Source organism: Carcharhinus amblyrhynchos, chromosome 8, assembly GCF_965287045.1.
Source record: "Carcharhinus amblyrhynchos chromosome 8, sCarAmb.v2.hapA, whole genome shotgun sequence".
Taxonomy (NCBI): domain Eukaryota; kingdom Metazoa; phylum Chordata; class Chondrichthyes; order Carcharhiniformes; family Carcharhinidae; genus Carcharhinus; species Carcharhinus amblyrhynchos.
Genome location: NC_137331.1, coordinates 76,427,676 through 76,443,585, shown reverse-complemented (window position 1 = coordinate 76,443,585; position 15,910 = coordinate 76,427,676). Strand labels below are relative to the sequence as shown.

General features: G+C 43.3%; 1 protein-coding gene across 1 annotated transcript in view; it reads left to right on the top strand.

The window, feature by feature from the left end:
* Positions 1-1,380: 1,380 nt before the first annotated feature.
* usp14 (ubiquitin specific peptidase 14 (tRNA-guanine transglycosylase)) overlaps positions 1,381-15,910 on the top strand; it is a 44,978-nt gene continuing 30,448 nt past the window's right edge. Inside the window, exons 1-3 of the mRNA XM_080194292.1 lie at positions 1,381-1,479; positions 11,886-12,031; positions 13,867-13,899. Coding sequence (XP_080050418.1) covers positions 1,464-1,479; positions 11,886-12,031; positions 13,867-13,899 — 195 coding nt within the window. The 5' untranslated portion in view covers positions 1,381-1,463. The remainder of the gene's footprint in view (positions 1,480-11,885; positions 12,032-13,866; positions 13,900-15,910) is intronic.

Genomic DNA, 15,910 nt, shown 5'->3' with positions numbered 1-15,910 from the left:
CCTTCTCAACTCTGTTCTAAACTGCACCCCCCCCCTTATCTTGAGGCTGTGCCCTCTACTCCTGCTGTCCTTTCTGAGCGGGAAGAATCTCTCTACCTCTACCTTATCCATCCCAATTTTGTAAATTATTAATTTTGTTTGAAATTGGTGTGATAAGTCATTTCCAGTAAGTTATTTCCAAGTTTTTCTGGTGCTTTAATCCCAGCTAAATTATCTCTCTACAAGTATATTCCTTAAATATGAAGAGCAAAATTGCACAAAGATGTGTGATACCAGGTGTTGTTTTGCTAAAGCTCCGCACAGTTGTAGCTTGACTTGTTTATTCCTATATCTCTGAAATAAAAGTCAACATGCCATTGTTAGATTATGTTGCTGAAGGATAGTACTCATGGGGAATAAATGGAGCTGGGCCTGAGGTATATCCTTGGTGAACTCCAGAGGTAACGATGCAGGAAAGGAAGCAATTGCAGATGATTTTCTGGCTATGATCAGATGGACAAGATTGGAACCTGGCAATGACGGGCAGCATTGTGGCACTGTGGTTAGCGTTGCTGCCTCAGTGTCAGGAATGATGTGGAGAAGCCGGTGTTGGACTGGGGTAAACACAGTAAGAGGTCTCACAACACCAGATTAAAGTCCAACAGGTTTATTTGGTAGTAACCACCACTAGCTTTTGGAGCGTTGTTCCTTTGTCAGGTGAGCGGGAATTTCAGTGTCAGGAACCCAGGTTCAATTCCAGCCTCGGCTGACCACTTGGATGGAGTTTGCACATCCTCCTCTAGTCTGCGTGGGTTTCCTCCCACACTCCAAAGATGTGCAAGTTTAGTGGATTGGCTATGCTAAATTGCCCCTTAGTGTTGGGGGATTAGCAGGGTAAATATATGGGGTTACAGGTCTGGGTGGGATTGTTGCAGGCTCAGTGGGCTGTATGGCCTCCTTCTACACTGTAGGGATTCTATGATTATTTTACCCAGCAGGACAACATTGGTGTGGTCAAAAGCAGCAGAAAGGTCGCGAATGATCAATAGGGATAGTCAGCTGTATAGGCTGTCCTTCGCGCTTTTAGTGATCGGTAGGAACCAGACTGGGTGTTTAACACGATCCATCCGTTGGGAAAATTCAGTAAATACTGGAGCAAGGTGCAAGCTGGAAGGAGGAAGCGAGCTCCAGTGGAGTGAGTGTTGGATTAGATGAAGTTTTAGCAGGAAGCGGTATTGGTTTCGCCGCCCAGGTTAACGCCCTCATCCCTGGTGTTTGTTCGCTTCGCTCCGGGATCGGCTCTCTGGCCCGAGGGGAGCCAAGCACCGCCAATGGAGCGTGGAAAAGCCGATCCAGGCTGAGCAGTGGCTGGCGGAGCAGGGGCGTGCGCAGGCGCAGTGCCGCGCGGTCTGGGGGTGGGGGCAGGGTTTGAATGAGGCCGAGGCCGTGCTCGAGCTCAGTCGGATCGCAGGAGCCGCGGCAACATGCCGGTGTTCACAGGTAGGCCTGGTCTGGCCTGGCCCGACCCGCTCTTATTGCATTGCTTCAGGCGAGCGGGGAGCAGGAGTGCGCTCTAGGCCTCGGGCTCCGCGTTCACCTTGGCCCTACTGGTCTAACGGTGCTTTGTTCACTGTCAGCCTGCAGGCCCTGTGCGGAATTGGGTCCGAGGCCCAGCTCAAAGCAACTGATCGGTGGCTCCTTCCCCCCCACCCCCCGGCACTGAATCCGATTCAGCTGCTTTAACGCATCGTGGTTTCTGGAGACTAATGTGGGAATTTGGCCTTCGAGTGTGTGTTTTTTGTTGTTTGTGGCTGAGCTGCTATGCGTGCCCTTTGCAGAGTAGCTGCCACAATGATTGTGCAGAAAGCTGGGGCAGCTGCTGCTACTTGCTGCCCCCTTCAGCTCTCCTGTCTCACTTTCAAACGTATTTTTCTGAAGCACTTATTTTTAAATGTCTAAGCTGTTTGGTTCTTTTTTTTCATTCAGGTGTTAATTAAAATCCATATTATACCTCAGTGAAGAGGGGCAACTGATTTTTTTTAAAATCTCAGGCTAAATGATCAGTGTGAAGTTTTTAGACCTGCTATCCTCTTTGTAAAATGTTTTAGTCTTGCAAAGTTATTTACTTTGGATTGAAAGATGCACATTGCAGAAAATATGGGCTTAAATAAATAGTCTGCACTTGCTTCAGAAAGATGTGCACCTGAGGTGGCTTGGCCATGCTAAATATCCCTTGCTGTCCAAAGATGTGTAGGTTTGGTAGATTAGCTATGGTAAATGTGCAGGGTGATGGGGATAGTTGGTGGGGGGTGGATTTGGGTAAGATGCTGTTTTGGAGATTTGGTGCAAACTCGATGGGCCAAATAGCATCCTGCACTGTAGAGATTCTATGGTTCTATCTACACTTTAAGCCTATATTTGTCTGCTGTTTGTTGTACGGACACCTGAATGCAAGGAGCTGGAGTAGATCATTTGGCCAATTGCGCCTGATCTACTGTTCATTGTGATCATGACCTAGATCTTGGACTTCAGCTCCGCTTTATTGCCTATTCCCCACATCCTGTTTATCCCAGCTTTAAATGCAGTCAATGATGGAGCAAGCACAAGCTTATGGAGCAGAAAATTTCAAAGATTCACAACTCTCGAGTGAACTAATTTCTCCTCATCCAGTCCCTAATGATTGCTCTCTTATCCTGAGACTCTGCCACTATGTTTTGAGATAGGCTGAGCGAGTGGGTGAGGACCTGGCAGATGGAATACAGTGTTGGCAAGTGTGAGGTTATCCACTTTGGCAGGAATAATAATAGGAAGGACTACTACTTACAGGGCGAAAAGCTGCAGCATGCTACAGTGCAGAGGGACCTGGGGGTCCTTGTGCATGAGTCGCAAAAACCCAGCCTACAGGTAGAGCAGGTGGTCAGGATGGCAAATGGGATGCTGGCCTTCATAGCGAGGGGGATTGAATATAAAAGTGGGGAGGTCTTGCTGCAACTGTACAGGGCACTGGTGAGGCCGCAGCTGGAGTACTGTGTGCAGTTTTGGTTGCCGCACTTGCGCAAGGATATTTTGGCCTTGGAGGGAGTGCAGAGGAGGTTCACTAGGCTGATACCGGAGTTGAGGGGGTTGAGCTATGAAGAGAGGCTGAATATACTGGGCTTGCACTCCCTCCAAGGCCAAACTATCCTTGCGCAAGTGCGGCGGCCAAAACTGCACACAGTACTCCAGCTGTGGCCTCACCAGTGCCCTGTACAGTTGCAGTAAGACCTCCCCACTTTTATATTCAATCCCCCTCGCTATGAAGGCCAGCATCCCATTTGCCATCCTGACCACCTGCTGTACCATAGAAGGCTTCTGCACACCATGGAAGGCTTCTGCAGAAAATGCAGATGTATGGGATTGAGGGTGATTTGGTTAATTGGATCAGGAATTGGCTAGCAGATAGGAGACAGAGGGTGGTGGTTGATGGTAAGTATTCGTCATGGAGTTCGGTTACAAGTGGTGTGCCTCAGGGATCTGTTTTGGGGCCACTGCTGTTTGTAATTTTTATTAATGATCTGGATGAGGGTATAGTTGGGTGGATTAGTAAATTTGCTGATGACACCAAAGTCGGGGGTGTGGTAGATAGTGAGGAGGGGTGTCATAGTTTACAGAGAGACTTGGACAAGTTGCAGAGTTGGGCCGAGAGGTGGCGGATGGAGTTTAATGCGGAAAAGTATGAGGTAGTTCACTTTGGCAGGAATAACAGATGTGTAGAGTATAGGGCTAACGGTAGGACCCTGAATAGTGTTGATGAACAGAGGGATCTAGGTGTATGTGTACATAGATCCCTGCAAGTTGGGAATCAAGTAGATAAGGTTGTTAGGAAGGCATACGGTGTCTTGGCATTTATTGGTAGGGGGATTGAATTTAGGAGCTGCAGTGTCATGTTGCAACTGTACAAAACTCTGGTGTGGCTGCACTTGGAGTATTGTGTGCAGTTCTGGTCCCCACATTACAGGAAGGATGTGGAGGCATTGGAGAGGGTGCAGAGGAGGCTTACCAGGATGTTGCCTGGTATGGAGGGGAGGTCCTATGAGGAGAGACTGAGGGATTTGAGGTTGTTTTCGTTAGAAAGAAGGTGGCTAAGAGGGGACCTTATTGAAACATATAAGATGATTAGAGGTTTAGATAGGGTGGACAGTGATAGCCTTTTTCCTCGGATGGAGAAAGCTAGCACGAAGGGGCATAGCTTTAAATTAAGGGGTGGTAGTTATAGGACGGATGTCAGAGGTAGGCTCTTTACCCAGAGGATGGTGAGGGATTGGAATGCCCTGCCTGCTGCAGTTGTAAATGTGCCTAGTTTGGGGGCGTTTAAGAGATCCGTGGATAGGTGTATGGATGGAAAGGGATTGGTTCAGGTTAGAGGGTCATTGCTTTTTAATTGGTCGGCGCAACGTCGTGGGCCGAAGGGCCTGTTCTGCGCTGTTGTGTTCTATGTACTCGTTAGAGTTTAGAAGAATGAGGGGGGATCTTATTGAGACGTATAAGATGATGAAAGGGATGGATAGGGTAGAGGTGGAGAGGTTCTTCCCATTTCAGGAAGGACAGTAGGACTAGAGGGCACAGCCTCAAGATAAGGGGGGGGAGCAGTTTAGAACAGAGTTGAGGAGGAACTTCTTCACTCAAAGGGTGGTGAATCTCTGGAATTCTCTGCCCGTTGAAGTGGTGGAGGCTACCTTGCTAAATATATTTAAGACGCGGGTAGATAGGTTTTTGGTAGGCAAGGGAATTAAGGGTTATGGGGAGAAAGCGGGAAAGTGGAACTGAGCCACTTCAGATCAGCCATGATCTTATTGAATGGCAGGGCAGGCTCGAAGGGCTAGATGGCCTACTGCTCCTATTTCTTACGTTCCTATGTTCAAACAATCTCTTGGCATTAACCTACAGTTTCTTGTTGTTAATCCTATAAAGCCCCTTCAAAATTTTGAATGTTTCAATAAGATCACCCCTCATTCTTCTAAACGCCAGAGAAAATAGACCCACTTTGCTTGCCTGTAATCATAGGACAACCCCATTGTCCCTGAGACTAACTCCATGAGCCTTCACTGCACTGCCTTCAATGCAATCTTTTTATAAAATGTGAAATTAAAACTGTGTACACTATTCCAGATGTTGAAGATAATGTGTGATGATTCGGAGAACAATATTTTTTGTGAATATCTAGTTAATAATTTGTTTTTAGAATACAATTTATTCTGAATTAAAGTTTGAACTATAGACAAATGGGGGCATCTGTTTAAGAAATAGGAGACATCTTAAGTGGATATGCTTCAGAATAAGGTTGGAGTTAATTACAGCTAAAAGCTAACTTGCATTTAATTTAAGCAATAAATTACCTACCTCTGGGCCAGAATGGAGCCATATGGTCTACCCTTACTTCAATAAATTTTACACTTCTAATTTTCACCTAAGATAAACATAGCTTTATTTTTAATGGTAATGCCAAGATGTTTGAATTGCTTAAGTTGTTTATGTAGTTGCCAAATGAAAAGAACTTGAAAGCTGGTTGTGAAGAAAAATTCCTCGATGGGGACATACATTCTGGAGAGCTACTCATAAACTCAGGCAGCAATATAAATTATTCATTTGCATTACAGAATCAAAGAGTTATATTGAGGATAGAATAACTTGTTTACATTGAAACAATTTCAAAGCATGCCACATTGTCATAGGGCAGTAGGGTTAGAATATTCTTTTAATTCATCTGGATATCAGTTGGAGAGCATTTAGGAGACAGTGATAATTGTATCAGCGGGTTTAGGATAAAGGACGTTAGAAGTCCAGAGTAAAAATAATTAATTGGGGAAATTTGACTTCAATAGGGCAAAAACGGAACTGAGTCAGAAAGACTGGAACAAAATGTTAGTGGGAAAAACTGCAGCTGAATGATGGGCTGCCTTTGAAAAAGAAATGTTTCATGTACAGCCAAGGTATATTCTGTCTAAAGAGAAAGATTGGGCAGACAAATCCAGAGCTTCCAAGATGGAAAAGGAGATAGAAATTAGGATTAAAAAGTGAGTTTGATAGATGCCAAGTGGAAAACACAACTGAGAACCAAGCAGAATACAGTTGGTTTAGAGGGGAGTGGGAAAGCATATTAGAGAGGTGAGAGGAAGGACAAACAGCCAAAATAAAGTGGAATCCTGAAGTCAAAAGATTGTAAAGATAACCCAGTAATTACAGATCCATTAATTTAATTTCAATAATGGGCAAACTTGCTAGATTTTGTTTTGAAGATGTAACACAGGGTTGATGAGGATAATGTTGTTAATATGCACATGGACTTAATGAAGGCATGTGATACAGTGACACAACAGGCTTGTGCAAAAATGTATAAATGGAATAAAAGGTACAGTAGCAATATGGATACAATTGGCTGAGTAATAGGAAAAAGTAATGGTTAAAGGTTTTTTCAGGCTGGAGGAAAGTTTTTGTAATGGAGTCCCCCAAACATCAAGATTGGGACCTTTTATGTTTTCTGATGTATATTAATGATCTGGATTTTGGTGTGCAGGGGACAATTCAACATTTTGTGGATGATACAAAACTTGGAAGCATTGTAAACTTGGGAGAACAGTATGGAACTTCAAAAGTTCGCAGGCAAATTGGTGGAATGGGCAGGCAGGTGGCAGATGAATGTGAAGAAATATGAGGCAATGCATTTTGGTAGGCACAACATAAGGGACACAGTGAGCTGCAGAGGATCCTGTGTGTGTGATATATAGATCTTGAAGCCGGCAGGACAGATGGAGAGAGCAATTAAAGCACACAGTTTCTTGGGTTTTATTAATAGTGCTGTGCTGTACAGGAGCAAGGAAGTTATGCTGAACTTGCATAAGATACTAATAGATGTTAGTTGGAGTATTATATACAGTTTTGGGTTTCACACAACAGGAAGGATGTGAACACATTGGCAAGATTGCTGAAGTGGTTCCAGTGATGAGAAATTTCATTTATGAAGATTGACTGGGGAGGTTCTCCTTGGAGCAGAAAAGGCCAAGATGTCATTGAGTTGTTCATAAACATGAGGGGGCTTGATAGAGTAGATGGGGAGAAAGGTCCCTTTTTTCATACTTATGCAAGAGAACACAGACTTAAAATAATTTACAAAAGAAGCAAATATGTTGTCAGAATCTTTCATGTAATGAATGACTCAAGTCTGGAATGCACTGCTTGGAAGTGTGGTGGAAATGAGTTCATTCAAGATGGCATTGGAAAAAGGCAGGAGAATGACACTAGCTTTTGTTCTTTTACAGATATGATGCAGACATGATAGCCTAAATGATCACCTGTGCTATAACAGTTCTGTGATTCTACTCAGAAAGCAGGCAGTTGTAGTTTCCTTTGGGTTGAGAGAGCTGACAGACCTACATTTTAAATAGAGAAAATGTTAACTTTGTTATTCACTGCACAGAATACAGGTGGTACTTAAGATCAGTTTGGATTTTGAGGGGAAAAAGTAGCTAAAAGTACTGCCCAGTTTGCAACTAGAGAAAAAAAAATCTGCATTGGTCCTTATGGAGCTTTGTGGCAGAAAACAATCAGTCGAGTTAGCTTGGAAGCTCTGAGAAGTGATTGGATATCTGCCAGCAACCAGAACAAAGAATTGAGGCATCCGCAGCTTACTCAAAAAGCTAATAGAAGGATCTGTAGTAAATATTACCTTGGGAATAGCAGACACACTGAGGAGAATTGAATGAATTCTAGGGGGCTGTGGCATACCTCGTGGGTTGGTACTGAAAGTAAAAGTAAGACTGAGTACATAGCATAAGTAATTATAAACGATCGTATTAATACAGGTCATGTTGCTTATTTTTTTTATACACAGTAAAGTTTTGTTTGTGTAAAAAAAAACACAAACATTTTGTGATATTGTTCTGTCAGTTAATTATGGAATATTTATGTTTTTTCTAGCATGAATTGTCCCAACAGGTTTGTCACATCTTTTAAAATGAAAAACCCTTACTGGTCTATTTGTTTGACATTTGTGCAATGCTGCCGTGTTTCCCACTCATGATGTGGAGATGCCGGCATTGGACTGGAGTAAACGCAGTAAGTAGTCTCAGAACACCAGGTTAACTTTAACTTGGTGTTGAGACTTCTTACTGTGTTTCCCAGTAACAGCTATTATACTTCTCGAGAAACATTTTATGATTTAATGCAAATCTGTAAATAAAATGCCTTGAGTAAGAACTCTACCTCAGGAGGTTGTGGTGCAAGACCTCTTTCAGACTTGAGAGGTCTGAATAGAATTCAGCTGGTACTTCAGTGCAGTATTGAGGGAGGGTGTTGCACTGTTGAGGAGCTGTCTGCTTGAGAAGTTAGGTGGCTTAAAGGATCTATGGCATTATTTACAGGTGTGGAGGTGCCAGTGTTGAACTGGGGTAAACACAGTAAGAAGTCTCACAACATCAGGTTAAAGTCCAACCAGTTTATTTGATATTAAACCCACAAGCTTTCGGAAATACTGTTCCTTTGTCAGGTGTGTGGAAAGTTCTGATCAAAGAAGGGCATATAAAGGCACACACAGTTTACAGAATACTGATTAGAATGCGAGTCTTTACAGCTAACTTGCTATTCAAGTCTTAAAGATGCAGACTGTGAGTGGAGGTAGCATTAGGCATAGGTTAAAGAGATGTGTATTGTCTCCAGACAGGACAGTAAGTGAGATGTTCAGGCAAGTCATGGGGATTACAGATAGTGTGACATGAACCCAAGATCCCAGTTGAGGCCGTCCTCATGTTCGGAACTTGGCTATCAGTCTCTGCTCAGTGACCCTGCGCTGTCGTGTGTCGTGAAGGCCACCTTGGAGAACGCTTACATTGAGATGATGAAAAGATGACGACATCAGCAAGTTCCATCCCACCATCAGATTCAGCATGGACTACTCTCCAGAATTGGTTGTATTCTTGGACGCACGCATCTCCATCAAGGACGGTCACCTCAGTACCTCGCTGTACAGCAAGCCCACAGATAACCTCACGATGCTCCACTTCTCCAGCTTCCACCCTAAACATGTTAAAGAAGCCATCCCCTACGGACAAGCCCTCCGTATACACAGGATCTGCTCAGATGAAGAGGATCGCGACAGACACCTCCAGATGCTGAAAGATGCCTTCATGAGAACAGGATATGGTGCTCGACTCATCAATCGACAGTTCTGACGCGCCACAGTGAGTAACAGCACCAACCTCCTCAGAAGACAAACGAGGGACATGGTGGACAGAGTACCCTTTGTCATCCAGTACTTCCCTGAAGCGGAGAAGCTACAACATCTTCTCTAGAGTCTTCAACCTATCATTGATGAAGACAAACATCTCGCTGGGGCCATCCCCACTTCTTGCCTTCAAACAACCGCACGACCTCAAACAGATCATTGTTCGCAGCAAACTACCCAGCCTTTCGGGAGAACAGTGACCACAACACCACACAACCCTGCCAAAGCAACCTCTGCAAGACATGCCGGATCATCGACATGATGACGTCATCCATGTGAGAATACCAACCACCAGGTACACGGCACACACTCTTGTAACTTGGCCAACATTGTCTACTAATACACTGCAGGAAGGGATGCCCCGAAGCATGGTACGTTGGGGAGACCATGCAGACGCCACGTCAACGGATGAATGAACATCGCTTGCCAATCACCTCTTCCCGTTGGCGAACAGTTCAGCGGTCACAGCATTCGGACTCTGATCTTCGGGTAAGTGTTCTCCAAGGCGGCCTTCACAACATACGTCAGCGCAGGGTCGCTGAGCAGAGACTGATAGCCAAGTTCTGCACGTGAGGATGGCCTCAGCCGGGATCTTGGGTTCATGCCACATTATCTGTAACCCCTGTGACTTGCCTGAACTTGCAACATCTCACTTACTGTCCTGTCTGGAGACAATACACATCTCTTTAACCTATGTCTAATGCTATCTCCACTCACATTGTCTGCATCTTTAAGACTTGAATAGCAGATTAGCTGTAAAGACTCGCATTCTAATCAGTATTCTGTAAACTGTATGTGCCTTTATATGCCCTTCTCTAATCAGAATTTTCCACACACCTGACGAAGGAACAGTGTTTCCAAAAGCTTGTGTGTTTACTATCAAATAAACTGGTTGGACTCTAACCTCGTATTGTGAGACTTCTTACTATTTACAGAATCAGGAAGACCACCTCTCTTTCATCCTAAGGAAATGTATATCAATAAAGGTGTATGTTAATCAGTATGCAAATTGAGGTTGAAGATGTATTTATGAATAATAACAATAGTAAGTGGAGAAAGAGAAAAGGACCGAGAATAAATCCTCGGATGGCTTGGGTAAATGCATAGGGGATTCGAGAGGAAACCATTGGGAATGTGCTAGCTGCTCTGGAATAAGTAGGGTTTGTGGAACCATATGAGGACAATGGGAGAGGATGGTATATAATTACCATCATTCATGGCAAGGCCAAGGAAGAATGATGCTTCATGATCACAATAATCAGGAATGTCAAAACTAATGCTGAGGAATGGTGTTAAAACAGAAAAAACTGGATAAACTCAGCAGGTCTGACAGCATCTGTGGAGATGTAGTAGGGTCATTTAGATCCGGAGCATTAACTTTTTCTTTCCAGAGATGCTGTCAGACATCCTCGAGGGAGGCTAAAATTAGGAGATGCTCTTTAAAGAATAAGAGGGCAACCTTTTAAGACAGATGGGGAGAATTTATTTTCTCTTGAGAGTTGTTAGTTGAATTCTCTTCCCCAGAAAGTAATGGACGCTGGGCCTTTAAGTTTATTCAAGGCAGAGTTAGATTTTTGATAGACAAAGGAGTGAAGGGTTATGTGTGGCAGGCAGGAAAGTGGAGTTATGACCACAAACAGACCAGTCACGATCGTATTGAATGACAATGGGTTCAAAAAACCAAATGTCCTTCTGTTCCTAAGTCCAATGTTCCTATGTAGCAAGTCATATCGTAGCTCTTTGTGACCATAGTATTAAACAAAATTTCACACAGAACCACGAGTGTAGAGCTATAGAGGGGGTGTAGGGGCATACACCTTTATCGATCTACCATTTCCTTAGGATGAAAGAGAGGCTGTCTTCCTGATTCTGCAAATAGTAAGAAGTCTCACAACACCAGGTTAGAGTCCAAGGGTTGGACTTTTAACCTGGTGTTGTGAGACTTCTTACTGTGTTTACCCCAGTCCAGTGCCAGCGTCTCCACATCTGTGAATAGACCATAAGCCTTCTAACCACCTAACTTCTCATACAACAAACAGCACCTCAACAGTCTCCCTCAATGCTGCGCAGATATAGAGGGGATGGGAGATACTAATATAATACCTTGAATACTACATTTGATTCTGATCATATTCACACATTCAAACCTTCTAAGCAATTCATATAAGTGAAAGCGAGACAACATGGTCTCTTCAGTCTTGAATGCAGGTAAATGAGAGGGGATCTTTGAAGAAAGCAAGATACTAAATGAATTAAAACTGGTTACTCCTGGTGAAAGGGTGCAGACAAGCTAAAGGCAAGTTCAGGACTAATGTCACAGTGTTCTTCAATAAAATGATTGATGCCTGAGATGGCCTTCGTATCAGGTTAATGGAAGCAAAAAAATCTTGTTTGTTGATCCTGAGGTGGTATATGTGTTGGCTTTGTCGGTATTTCAGAAATTATGTCAAATAAATGCATTTAGTACTTTAATATTGCTTAAAAGCAATATATGTTTGTTATTCAGTATGACATTTGTGCATCATTGTTTCTAGCAGGAGAAAGTAAGCCTTCGCTTGCAGGAATGCCTGAAGACTAAAGTTCAGACATGCTCTACCATATGAACTCAATTTTGGTGGTGAATAAACAAGACTTTTTGTCTGCTTTCCAGTAAATGTCAAGTGGGGGAAGGAGAAATTTGACGGATTGGAGTTGAACACTGATGATCCACCTGTAGTTTTCAAGGCACAGTTATTTGCATTAACTGGAGTTCAGCCTGAAAGACAGAAGGTTATGATTAAAGGAGGCACACTAAAGGTAATGTTTTTGTACTAAGAATGCTATATTGGGTAGTGTTATCAAAGCACTTTTTATGCTTTTGTGGCTTTTTTTGTGAGGGTGAATCATTTTTGTTTTCTCTTATTCCTTTCCACCTGAAACCCAGAAAACAGATCAGTAACATGTCCAGGAATTATCGAAGACTTAACAACCTCCTTGTTTATGCTTGCTTTATCACTTTTTTATAACTTGCTATAATCATATCATTATGTTGAAGGACTGTGTACTTAATCATCTTTTATTGAATTCTATTTTCTTGCCTTTATTGTTAGAATAAACATTTCAATTAAATGTCCCATGTTTCCAGCAGGTGCACTTTGCTCTGTATGTTAATTGGTTTGGTTGGGGTGGCACAGTGGTTAGCACTGCTGCCTCTCAATGCCGGGGCCCTGGTTCGACACCAGTCTTGGCCAACTGTACTACGTTCTCCCTGTGTTTGCATGGGTTTCCTCCAGATGTTTCAGTTTCCTCCCAGTCCAAAGATGTGCAAGTTGGGTGGATTGGCCGTGCTAAATTTCCATTTAGTGTCCCAAGATGTGTAGGTTATGGGGATTAACAGGGTAAATATGTGGGGTGACAGAGGCCAAGAATGGGCTTGGGTAAGATGCTCAGTTGGAGAGTTAGTGCATACTTAATAGGCTGAATGGCCTCTTGCATTGTAGGGATTCTATGATTCATTTTGATTTTTTTTGATGTGAAGCCGGTGCCAGCACTTTGTAACAAATTCAATATCATTGATCCGTAGGATTAATCAAGAAAAAAATACTTCAAATATGAGCTCTTTGTAAGATTGCTGTTTTAACATGTAATTCTCCCCATCAATAAACAAATGCTGCATACCACCCAGCAGTCTTATTTGTTCATAAGATGATTCCTAAATTTTGTCCTAAAAATGGAGACACATAAATAAGGCCAATTTCATATTTTAAGATTAAAATTGTCTTCGTGTTGAATGACATTTGCATCTAAATTTTTAAATCTGACCTTCCTCATTTCAGTCAGTACTTTGCTGCCTAATCTGTTTCTTCTGAACTGATGTTTAAATGTTGTTTCCTTCCTGACTTTAAGCTTCACTACTTCCCTACATCTAATCTGTTGAATGGATGCTCAACTGAAGTCAGGGAACTTTGGTCTGAAGTCAGAAGGAAACGTTGCAATTTAAATGGAGTAGCAAATGATGGGGAATATAATCCTGTATGACTGCTGTTTCGTCCACTGTTTTTGAATAATTTGCTCTACTGTGAGAGTAACTGGAAAGAGCACAGACGGGTTAGCTCTATGATGCCGCTTCGGAGTAGCTTGTTTAGTTTTGTTACTTTTGTATAAGCTGAACACCTCCCTTATTTTTAGCCCTAATCAGGAATGGAAGTTTTTCAAATTGTCCATTAGTTTATGCGTGATTAATTTCCTGTTTTCATGGACCTGCAGACTTCACTCGTTTCATGTCCCCAATAACTAAATGCCCCAAGTATATGTCATCAATATCTAACCATTAGCCAGTTAATCAGATATATTCTGTTACATCCTCATTGCAACTTTGGAGTAGCCAGCCTATTTGAAAGTAAACTCTTAACATATTGAAAATCTGTTGGCCATAGCACGGTTGCCTCCCAAATTGTGTATCTTGTCCCATGATTTTTTCCAAATGACAATTATTATTTTTCACCTGACGTAATTTCTTGAGGTGTGAAAATTGCTTGAAATTAATCAAAATGGCTTACTGTGATAACCTTTGAAAATTTATCCTATCCAGCTATTTGAAATTTTCTTAGCAATATTTCTTGATGACCAAACTTTATTTTTTATTTTTTTAGGATGATGAATGGGGCAACATTAAGATAAAGAGTGTAAGTAGTGTGAAAAACTGTTGTAATATAATGCATTAATATTACAAAATTATATTGCATTAAAATATTTATTATGAAATGCTTTAATCTTTGTCTTTGTTTAAAACAGTAAATAGTTGTCAGCTTACTGGTTTGAAATTAAAAGTTCAGTTGCCATAAAATTGTCAGATTGAATTATTTTAAAAAAAGTTAATTCTTGGGATGCTGCCATTGCTGGTGATGTCAGCATTTTCAAGTTGAAACTTGAAAATGTGGTAACAAGCCTTTTCCTTGAACTGCTGCAGCCTATGTGATGAAGTTGCTTCCATACTGTGGATAGTAGCAAGCTCCAGGAGCTTGATCCAGTGACTGAAGAACAGTAATATTTGTATTTATGAAGCACCTTCAATGTGGCAAAGCCTCCTAAGGTGATCAACAAGAGCTTTAGAAATCTAAGTTTGACACCAAGCCACATGAGATATTGGGGTGAATGAAAAAGCAGGTTTTAAGGAGTGTTTAAAGGAACAGGGAGAATAAACATTTGAGGCTGAAATCCAATGCTGAGTGGGCTACTGCACATGTGCTGAACGCTGAGATTGGCGCACGTGCAATGGCCCCACACTGTTAGCCTCCCGATTTGCTGGTCAACTGTTCAATACCCCCCGCCCCATCGCTGGCTTCTCTCCTTCCCCCACTGATCCCGACTGCAGAGTGGCCATGGGACCCCCACCCCCACTCCCACTGATTTGCCTCCTAGGCTCTGCCCCTTGGCACTATGGTGCACTGTGGACATTGGTACTTTACCCCTTGGGTCATGCCAGGAGGCCCATATTAGCACTGTCAAGGTGCTAATGTCCAGGGGCACCCCTCCCACCACTGCCCGAGCCTCTGTGGGGCCTCGATTGCCCCCACCACCCCAATAGGGTTGGGCCACTAGGTCCTCAAGTGCGGAACTACTGTAAACTCTGCTGGAGTGAAATACTCCTAGTGGGGTGGGAGAGGCTAGCGGGCCCTAAGAATTCAGTCCTGGGCCCGCTACTCACATTTAAATAAGAACATAAGAACATAAGAAATAGGAGCAGGAGTAGGCCATCTAGCCCTTCGAGCCTGCCCCGCCATTCAATAAGATCATGGCTGATCTGTCATGGCTCAGTTCTACATTCCCGCCCTCTCCCCATAACCCTTAATCCCCTCGCTTATCAAAAACCCATCAACCCGCGTCTTAAAAATATTTAGTGAGGCAGCCTCCACCACTTCAACGGACAGAGAATTCCAGAGATTCACCACCCTTTGAGTGAAGAAGTTCCTCCTCAACTCCATTCTAAGCTGCCCCCCCCCCCCCCTTTATCTTGAGGCTGTGCCCCCTAGTCCTACTGTCCTTTCTGAGCGGGAAGAGTCTCTCCACCTCTATCCTATCCATCCCATTCATCATCTTATATGTCTCAATGAGATCTCCCCTCATTCTTCTAAACTCAAACGAGTACAAGCCTAGTTTATTCAGCCTCTCCTCATAGCTCAACCCCCTCAACTCCAGTATCAGCCTAGTAAACCTCCTCTGCACTCCCTCCAAGGCCAAAATATCCTTGCGTAAGTGCGGCGCCCAAAACTGCACACAGTACTCCAGCTGCGGCCTCACCAATGCCCTATACAGCTGCAGCAAGACCTCCCTACTTCTATATTCAATCCCCCTCGCTATGAAGGCCAGCATCCCATTCGCCTTCCTGACCACCTGCAGGCTGGGTTTTTGCGACTCATGCACAAGGACCCCGAGGTCCCTCTGCACCGTCGCCTGCTGCAGTTTTTCGCCACGTAAGTAATAGTCCTTCCTACCATTCTTCCTACCAAAGTGGACCACCTCGCACTTGCCAACATTAAATTCCATTTGCCAGTTCCTGGCCCATTCGCCCAGCCTATCTAGATCCTTCTGCAGACTCTCCACACCCTCCGCGCAATTTGACGTTCCACCAATCTTGGTGTCATCAGCAAATTTCGACACCATACACTCGGTTCCCTCCTCCAGATCATCTATATA